Raw genomic sequence first — 9,606 nt, 5'->3', positions numbered from 1 at the left:
TTCAGGAAATTTTTTCTTCCGCAATGAATTGGACATAATAATATAAATAATCGAACCTTCTTGTTTTTTTATAAAGAATTTTTCTACTTTGTCTTTGACATGTACTATTTGTGCTTACAACGTATCGTTTCATTGTTACAATTGTTTATATATTTCTAGTGAAAAATGATTTCCATTGATCATGCTGTTTATGTAAATCAATTTCTGTAATTAAAAATTTTGATTCAGTTCAAGCTCCAAATGTATTCAGCCCTAAACCTCCACCAGATATTGTCATGGTATAAAAAATGTGAGTAATGGATTTTTAAAGAGTGGAATTTGAAAAGTTTTAAAATGTTTTTTTTTTTTATGGAAAGGGGATGCATTTAGTAAAAAGGGATGTGTATTTAGCCAATCCCCAATTAAAATGTAAAAAGGTGTTCATCTGCTGAGGGGCATTTATGTATGATAAACTTTCTGGTCCCTTCCTGAATAACAATGGCACATTTCTGGCAACCGACGTCGATAAGCGTCTGGGCAGCGAAGCCACCGGGGAGTCTGGATCTGACGTACTTGTCGATGTTCCAAGTGTCCAAAGGTTCAGCAGCAATTGCAATGGCAGTGGCAGCTACGGTTAGATAAGGGCTTTAGGTTTTAAGAAATTGAGAAGATTGTATTGATTTTGCGAGTGAGAGAGAGATGACAAGAAAGATGTGAGAGTGGAGATTGATATCGCCATTGTTGTTGGTTTGAGGTTTTGGTTGAAGATGAGTTTATGGATAATGTAATCTGATTAACATTTATTTGGGGATATTGACTTTAAAAAGTCAACATTTGGTGTTAAGAAAATCAGATGAAGAACATGGTGGAATTAGGGTTTGGGGGTTCTAAAATTGAAGAAGAAGATGAAGACCACATCGATGCTATGCATAGTGGTGTTTTATTCAAGGGGATTAAGTGGGTTGGTGTAATGCCGCTCGTGTGAGGGGCACATGACCACCTTTTAATTGGATGGAGTTAGCAACGAGGGCCAAAATAGTTTGATAAATTGACGTTTGCACATATGTCAAAAGATTTCTTTTTCGGCTAATAGGGTAAAAGTGACACAACCACAGGGCCAAAATCGTAATTTACTTTAAAAAGATTTATGAACAGTTTGCAAAGTCATAAGGTCGTTCTAGGAAACGACTTATTTCATGACTTATCCCGTCTTTATTTGGTTCAATACACCCGAGTCGATTACTGTATTTTGAAAAAAATAATCACTGAATGTACTAAAAAGGACCTGAAAACGCTAATAACACAGATTTAGATTGGGGTAAACAAAGTAGCCAACCCTTGATCCAGGACAATTTGCAGCTTATCATAACGCATCAACGAGTTTAAGTGGCACTTGTAGGTTCCTTTGCCTCTTGCCAAGACTTCCCCATCTGAATCTATAATTCCTTCCTTAGTTGAGTCACCCGTCCTGGAACCCGGCTCCAAGATCACTGCCTTCACCTGTTCATAAATATAGCCACTATTCATCAAGTTCAGATAATGGTTATCTTTTATATCCTATGAGTTAACTACAGGACTTGACAAAAAAGGAAAGGGGTCAAACAAGTCAAGCAGGTCATGTAGATTGAAAGTAATTCAAAATGTATATAGATCTATGGAACCTCCTAAATAGCTTTACTAAAGTTGGTTAGATTCTATTATTAGAAAATTGAATAAAACAATGTTTTTGGGTCAACCCAGCCTGACTCGTTTCTGATGCAGTTTCTTGCGCACTCAAATGGCTCAGGATCAAATAGTTAATTAAACACCATAAATGGAACCAACAGATTCAAGAATATCATTCAAATTCAATCAAAAAACAATAAACCCTAAATCCCTTATTAATAGTTCAACCACAAGACTTATCAAATAGGAAACAAAATAAAAAAAAGATTAGGAAATTAAAATTTGACTAAATGAAAGATATTGTTGCTGCTCCGCATCAGTTTCAGCATGTACTAAATAATTACCCGTTTTGACTCATTACCCAACCCACCCATCTTCACCACCCTGGTATCAAATGAGATATATTTAAACCACAACACAAATGAGAATCCTTTTTGTTGTCACATTCTTTTACTCTGTCCATCTACATATAAATGCAACAACGATATCTCTAACCGGGAAAATGTTTAAATGAAAAAAAAAAATAACCTCATATAAAAAAAGAGTTAAATGCCATTTTAGTCCCTATGGTTTGGGCCGTTTTGCCAATTTAGTCCAAAGGTTTCATTTTTAACATCTGGATCCAAAAAGGTTTTGTCGTCGCCATTTTGGTCCAACTGACTTAACCCCATCCATGCTTCTCAGTTACTCAAGGGGTATTTTTGTCATTTCATATTTTTTTAAAATTTCACTTTATTTTTATGGTTGTTAAAACCATAGTCACATGGTTAGCGGTTCGTTCCGGTACTGGAACGTGAAACGGGATCGCAATTCGCTAGATCCCTAAAATTCGGTTCGAGGGGGGGTAGGCTCATTTCGGATCGCTCCGGTACGATGTACCATATAATGTGGTACGATGTACCGGTTAAAAACTTTGTTCCATAGTCGCATGGAACGCGGTACGCTCCGGTACGCGGTACGAAAACGGGTACGCAATTCGGGCCTTTCTAAAAATCGGTACGTTGGGGGATAGGTTCATTTGGGAACGCTAATTCGATACATGGTACGGTGTATCCTATGGTGTACCACCGTAGTTTGGTACACGTATCATATATATAAAAAGTATAAAATAGATCTTTCATTAAATTAAAATGGGGGGAAAAACTGTTCAGGACCTGGCTGTACCGGAATCTGACTTTTGGAACGCCGGAACGCCGGTACACTACAAACGGAAACGCGTTTCGTATTAATTAAAAACGTGTATTCACCGTTTGGAACGCTATTATGGTACACAATCGGGAACGGTCCAAATTAGCGATCCGGTACGCGTACCGGAGGCGATTGGGACGACTCTGTACCCCGATTCGGTACGGCCGATCTGGTACGCGGGGTCTTTTAGCGTTTCCTGTGACTATTAGTTTGTTCTATTTTTATAGATTTATAAGTTTAAGGAGAAAATGTAAACTAGTGAAAATAGAGAGAGTTATGTTAGAAAACACAAACTAATTTTTCACTTTTTATGTAAAGTTTACAAGTTTTAGAGATTAAGTGTTAACTAGTAAAATATAAAGGGGTTAAGTGTTAAAACACCAAAAGTTAATTAAACCCTACAAGGCTTAAACGCAGTAAAGCACCGCTGCACTTCCTGGTCTCCAGCAACCGGCAGAAATTGCCGCTCTCCTTGCTTTCCGCTCATCTCCTCTAAATCCGGCGACTTTCCAATCAATTATTCGAAAAATAAATTGAATTCGATGTTCCCATTTAATAACGAAACGTGTTTCGCAAATTAGCAACTCGCGATCCCTAAATCAACAGGTAGGAATCGATTAGCTGTTCGGAACGCTAATTTTAATGCCGAATTCGCGATTTGTAGCGTTCCCGGAACACATTCGTACCGCAAATCGGTACGGACGATCCGGATCGTAGATCGTAGGATATCCAGCGATTTATGTGACTATGGTTAAAACCATTTCTTTGTTATATAAAACAAATTATTAATAATAAATATAACAAATACACAGATCCACAATTTTCATCACCATCTGAGATTCACCAAGTCTCACAACCATCGACCACCACCATCTCATAACAACACCGTTCACCCACCGTTAACCACCATCTCATAACAACACCGTTCACCACCATTGAACGGTTCACCAAAATCAAAATCAGACCCAAATTCAAACCAAATATCAAAATCAGACCCAAAATCAAACCACCGCTGCTCTTGGATGCCCTTAGTCGTTGGAAAACCACCGGCACCACTAGATCGTCTCTCGGAACTCACCAGAACAACCACAATCGCTGAAAAAATTGCTCAGCTGATGCGAGATACCATTTCAACTGATGCGAGATACTATCAGCATCTGATCTGATTCGAGATCATCAGCATCCTCATTTCTATGAAAGTCTGAAACATATAAACATCCGAAACAGTCAACAGCCATCATCATCATCATCATATCATCATCCGAAACCATCTCGGAAACATCCGAAACGTTAACTTCATCTTCATCGTTTCCTCGTCCGAAACAGTTAACAACCACAACACCAACACCAACACCACCGTCTCGCTAATCAAAAGAGAACCGAGAAGAGAAAGAGAGAAATAGAGAGAGAGAGAGAGAACCGTTTACCGAAGAGAGAGAGACCTAGCCGCCGCCGGCCTTGTTGTCTTCCTGAATTGTTCTGGCGGTTCCGATCTGTGCCGATTTGTTGTCTTACTGAATTGTTCCGGCAGGGGTGGTAGTGGTGGAGGTGTGCCGACGGCCGGTGAAGGTGGAGGTGGAGGTTGAGATGGAGGTGATGGTGTTAGATAGCTATATCAGAGAGGGGTAGAAGGGGGAGGGTGGGTGTTGGGTTTTATAACCAGACATATGGTTTTATATAAAAACCCAAAAAGAGTTAAAAGAATAAAAATAAACCTTTAATTAACATAATAGACAAAATGACAAAAATACCCCCTTGAGTAACTAAGAAGCATGGATGGGGTTAAGTCAGTTATGGCAACGACGAAACCTTTTTGGATCCAGATGTTAAAAATGAAACCTTTGGACTAAACTGGCAAAATGGCCCAAACCACAGGGACTAAAATGGCATTTAACTCTAAAAAAAATAACTACAGGTGCCATTTAATGCACTCACCTTAATATACAAAACATGTGGGGATCTTACATATTGCCCATTGCTCATTTCCGACATCAAGGACATCAACCTTAACTTTGGACATTCCTGCATTACAATCAAGTCTAGGTAACCATCATCAAACTGCATGCGAAACAAGCACAGTCAGTGTAAGCAATAATCACAGGAATTACTCAATTAGCAAAATACTCACCATCAGATAGATTACATACAACAAATGACAGGTGAAAAACTAGTTTCTAACTGTTAATGCAACCCCAAGAACCAGAGCCCCATGAGAGTTAGGTTCTCATCTTCATGTTAATGTACAGATAAGATTGTACTTATAGCCGAACAATTTCATGACAGATCATCACAATAATTGTGGAGAATGTTTCGTGATCAAGTACAGTTGAATTTGGTAAAAGATTGTATCGTGTATTATATTACAATAGAGAGATTACAAGGATATTAATAACAGATGGATTGATTTGGGTAAATAATAAAATTACATTTGGGTCCACTCAAATTCTACACCATGTCAAGTTGGGTTGACTCAAATTACACAGGTCAATGCAGGTCACTCTTACACACTTGCTAACTTAAAACGGGTCAAATGAACGAGCAACAGCCACGACCTTTGCTTCTTGTAACTGTTGGGGTTAATCTGTGAGGTCCTTGGGCTAAACTAAGTGCCATTGAGCTTGGATGATTAGAAGACTTGGATGGAGACCCGTCAAGTTTTCTTGTTCATTAAGTTGTTAACCCTAACATGTTCTCTCTCTCTCTATATATATATATCATGTCTATTGTAATTCTTGTACTGAGCTTAATAAAAAGATCCCTAGTTGCAGCCCGTGGACGTAGGTTCCCCGCTGGAACCGCACCACGTAAAATTCTCATGACATGTCATGCTTTATATTTTCTATTTGCGTGTTCCTTGTGAATCGGTATTCCGCTGCGCCACTTGAGACCCACCAGTAACCACCTATCAGCCGTATCAGCCGGCGCCATGAGCGACACAACTTCCACCGTTTCCAAAGCAACCGCGACACAACCACCACCCCAACCGTCATCACCGCTGCCTACGTAACCTTTACCATCGTCACCAACACCACTTCAACCCTATTGAAACCACCACCACCCCAACTGGTTACCAAAACCGCCAACACAATCACCACCGTCACCGCCACCACCTCCACCATGTTGACATCGCCACCGCTTTCCCAGACACCACTAACCACATTTACCATCGCTGCCTTCACTGGCGCCACTACCAACACCACCGTTCTGACCCAGCCCGCCTGTTCGCCATGTTTACCTTAAAGGCTTAAAGTTACTTTAGAAAGAAGAGAACCTGATAAAGTGGGTCCCAATAGGGTAATAAGATGTGGAAATTTCAACAAATTAACTTATGAAGGGGTATTGTCAGTTATGTATCATTTCTAACTAATAAAGGTGTATTGTCGGTTATTTATCAGGTAGGAAGGGGTATATTATGTTAGATTGTCAAAATGGCCGATTAAGCATAGTAGTAAAGTGTGAATCAGTAACCACATGTCCATTTTGTTAGCATATACATGTATAATAATATAGATAAAAATGAAAAAAACTAACCTTAGCATTAGGTGCGGCCATGGCGTTTTCAGAACCCCAAGCAACATTCTGAAGCCAAATACCAATAAACGGACCATTAAGTTTTCTCCAACTTAAAGTCCCCAAATCAAGCTTAGGGCCCTGGTAACCATGGTGCTGAGTTGTAAGAGGTTCAACAGCAGCACTGGTTGGTTCTCCTGCATCTTCAAATCCGGGAGCAGGTACAAAAGAAATACAGCCGTTATATTTCCGCAGACTTAGAATTCGTTGTAGACCCTAAATAAGTCGTGTTGTTGTAAATAGTAATCATAATTAACAAATTAAATTAATTGTAAATTGTAATAGATTTCAAATTACGACTACCCTTACTTAATCAGGCATTCAACAACAAAACATTACTGCCAACTTGAAAACCCAATGATGCCTAATAAATCATATTGTTTTTTTTTTTCTTTTTTCAATGGAGACATTGTTAAGACTTAAGTTTAAAAACTATTGATGTTAATAGTCAGTCCTTTAGACTTTAGCATTACTATCACCTACATATGTAACTTCTATGTATATGGTTCCATTAATCTTTTCTGCATAACTATTTTGATTTTATACTTTTTCTTGAGGTATTGTCCTCCTTTACCGAAGAAAAGTTTTAAATAAAAAAGTAAGATCAATGTATATTCATATCCAAGTCATGCAGGATATCCTCGTATATTCATAGAGAGATATCTTGTTTCTTGCAATATTTGATCTACACACAACTGACAGTAAAAAAACAGAAACTTACATATAAATCCATTCGAGCACTTCCCATCCACCGATACTGCTCAGACTCGATATCTATGTCAGCTATCAGTCCTTTAGAAAAGAAAAAAACCATAACATAGAATAAGCATTCTTAATTTAGTACTACATGCATAACCGTGAAGTAAGTTGTAAAACACGGAAAAACAGGTACTAATGTTGAAAAAACTACAGTTAAAAAGATGAGCATGTAAAAGTTAACTACTTTAATTGTACCCCATGCAAGCATCAAGACACTGAAAAATCTAGACTGCCCTTGCCAGATTGTGGCTACATCCAGAGAGCGTTTATGCCCTGCGAAAAACGGATTATGCAACAGAATTTCAGTTAATAAACAAAAGCAGATTTCTAAAAGAAAATATCATATAAAACTACACCTTGAATGACAGCAAGCATAGCATAAGCAGCTGTACATGGTTGACCAGCTGAATCGAGAAGAGATTTTATCATTCCATTTCCAGTACCTTGATTAACAAAGTATTCATGTCAATACAAACATATTTCATACAATCGTACAAATTACGTGAACCTTAAGACTGTAACACTAAGTAACGAAGAGACCTGCAGGTATAACTCCAATAGGTATCTTAAGCGCGACTTGCCAGTCTTCTCTTTCAAGCAATCCATTAACAACCTACTAGAATATCCAACCAATGGGAAAAAGGCAAAGAAGTTAAAGTGCTATCACAGGTTTAGTGGCCATGCATAGAAGATAATCTATTAACCCAAATAGCATTAACCTAGAACTGATTAATAACAACAAACCAACCTCAACTAAAATCCCATCTCCGCTAACACAAAGAATGCCATCATACTTTGTAAGATCCAAATCATGGGCAACTTCCTTCGCATGAAGTTGATATTTAGTTTCTGAGGTCACAAATAACCCGAATGAGAAGTAAAACAGGGTGTGCATGCTTAAAAGATACACGTTTAACAAACACAAACCTTGTAAAGTATACTCTATATTAGCATCCTCGAGTATAGGTTTAACATGATCGGTAAAAACCTTGGAAGCAGATTTCCTCCCTCCAAATGGGTTAACAAATAAAAACAGCTTCTTTGGCCTGCCTGTCATAATAATAAGAATATGAGAAGTTGGAAAACCTAATAAGATATATAAACAAACCAAACCTTCTTTAAAGCCAAAGCAGGTTTAAATGAGAAGAAAAATAACAATTTTAGGTCAGAAAATTGATCATTGCCATATGAATTAAAATTATAAACTAGCACTGGCCAGTGAATTCATAATCTCAAGTTTGGTTTTAAAATTAAAAACCAGCACTGATCAATAGTATACACAAAGTAACTATAAATGAACAAGACAACTAACTCCATCAAATCAATACAAACAAGTACCATTCATAAAGTGAAATTATAATACCTAGTGAATCGATGTATCCCTGAATCTTGTCGCACATATTACGTGCTGAATCATCCGACGAAGCCTGAAACACGAAGGTCTTCCGTACCAAACCTCCAGCGCAGCTTGAAACGCAAGATCCATCAGTCTCAACAAATGACCTAATCACGATCTGCTGTTTAGCAATTGATACTCCGAGAACTTCTCTGTCGACGGAGAGGCAGCGGAGGACGTTGGCGTGGTCATGCCACCGGAGAATGCCGTCAGGGGACAAAGTGAATGCCGTCTCCTTGCCGTTGACTACCACTTCATCGTAGAGTATATGTTGCTGTTGATCCATCAGAATCAGATTTCTCAGTCAAGTATCTTTACTGTAGCGTGTGAGCGGAGGAGGAGATGTTTTCCCCGGATGGATATCCACTCAAGAAAGATAAATAAAACTTATCTTTTTACGTTAGAGCATTCACGCATCAAATTCGGTTTGTGGTGTTTTTGAGGGGAAAGTGAATATGGTGCTGTTAAGCATCTAACCTTAACATGATGTTTTTATAGTTTTGACTAGGTTAGAACCTCGTGTATTACACGGGTTGAATAAATGGTTCAACGTTTTACCTTTATTTTTTTATGTTTGACAGGTTTGTCGCAGCACGCAGATCCTAGGTCGAGTCAATGTTGGTGGCCGATGACGGTTGTGTGACATTAGTACTATTTGACACCGTTTTACGCCCCGCCGCAACGCGGGGTGTGCTCGCGTTGGTCGAACTTGTTAAATGGAGAAAAATAGTTGTGTTGCACAGGCCAATCAAACGGGAAAAATATACGAAAAAAATGTTGAACCCCACACGCACGTTGCAGTGTATTAACTCACAAAATTTAAAACGAAACGAAAAACTTGGGAAAAATACTAAGTATGGTGGACCAAAATTGAAAATACAAAAAAAAAAGTTGGGATTAAATTGCAAAAGATGAAAAACTTTGGATAATTTATTAATAGGTTAGAAACTTAAGTATTACGCATGGTTAAATCGATTAAATTTTCAATTAAATAGTTATTAATAAGCGGAAAAAGTAAAAGAAAACGTTAAAAGAAAAAAAAGTTATTT

At 38.2% G+C, this 9,606-nt stretch overlaps 1 protein-coding gene across 3 annotated transcripts; it reads right to left on the bottom strand.

Moving 5' to 3' along the window:
- Window positions 1-1,093: 1,093 nt before the first annotated feature.
- On the bottom strand, window positions 1,094-8,984 carry LOC110864054 (sphingosine kinase 2). Of its 3 annotated transcripts, none has more exons than XM_022113197.2 (10): window positions 8,525-8,983; window positions 8,089-8,211; window positions 7,910-8,010; window positions 7,702-7,774; window positions 7,518-7,604; window positions 7,357-7,434; window positions 7,124-7,194; window positions 6,364-6,618; window positions 4,768-4,854; window positions 1,094-1,479 (listed from the first exon to the last, which is right to left on the bottom strand). In XM_022113197.2, exons 1-10 carry the CDS (start codon window positions 8,841-8,843, stop codon window positions 1,288-1,290), a joined length of 1,386 nt encoding a protein of 461 aa, XP_021968889.1. In that variant the 5' UTR covers window positions 8,844-8,983; the 3' UTR covers window positions 1,094-1,287. The 3 variants fall into 3 exon arrangements, with proteins under 3 accessions (XP_021968889.1, XP_021968883.1, XP_021968890.1); XM_022113191.2 differs by having other exon boundaries at window positions 4,768-4,890; window positions 8,525-8,981; XM_022113198.2 differs by lacking the exon at window positions 4,768-4,854 and having other exon boundaries at window positions 1,223-1,479; window positions 8,525-8,984.
- Between the last annotated feature and the right edge of the window lie 622 nt (window positions 8,985-9,606).

This window comes from Helianthus annuus, chromosome 1 (assembly GCF_002127325.2).
Source record: "Helianthus annuus cultivar XRQ/B chromosome 1, HanXRQr2.0-SUNRISE, whole genome shotgun sequence".
In the NCBI taxonomy this organism is placed as follows: domain Eukaryota; kingdom Viridiplantae; phylum Streptophyta; class Magnoliopsida; order Asterales; family Asteraceae; genus Helianthus; species Helianthus annuus.
This window is presented reverse-complemented; position numbering and strand designations above follow the sequence as displayed.

What these genes read in the sequence shown, in the direction of transcription:
- LOC110864054 (XM_022113191.2), bottom strand. Translation starts at nt 8,843, where the DNA reads ATGGATCAACAGCAACATATACTCTACGATGAAGTGGTAGTCAACGGC. An exon ending in GGGATACATCGATTCACTAG is followed by an intron (nt 8,212 to 8,524) that starts GTATTATAATTT and finishes TTATTATGACAG; the next exon opens with GCAGGCCAAAGAAGCTGTTT. An exon ending in TATGCTTGCTGTCATTCAAG is followed by an intron (nt 7,435 to 7,517) that starts GTGTAGTTTTAT and finishes CGTTTTTCGCAG; the next exon opens with GGCATAAACGCTCTCTGGAT.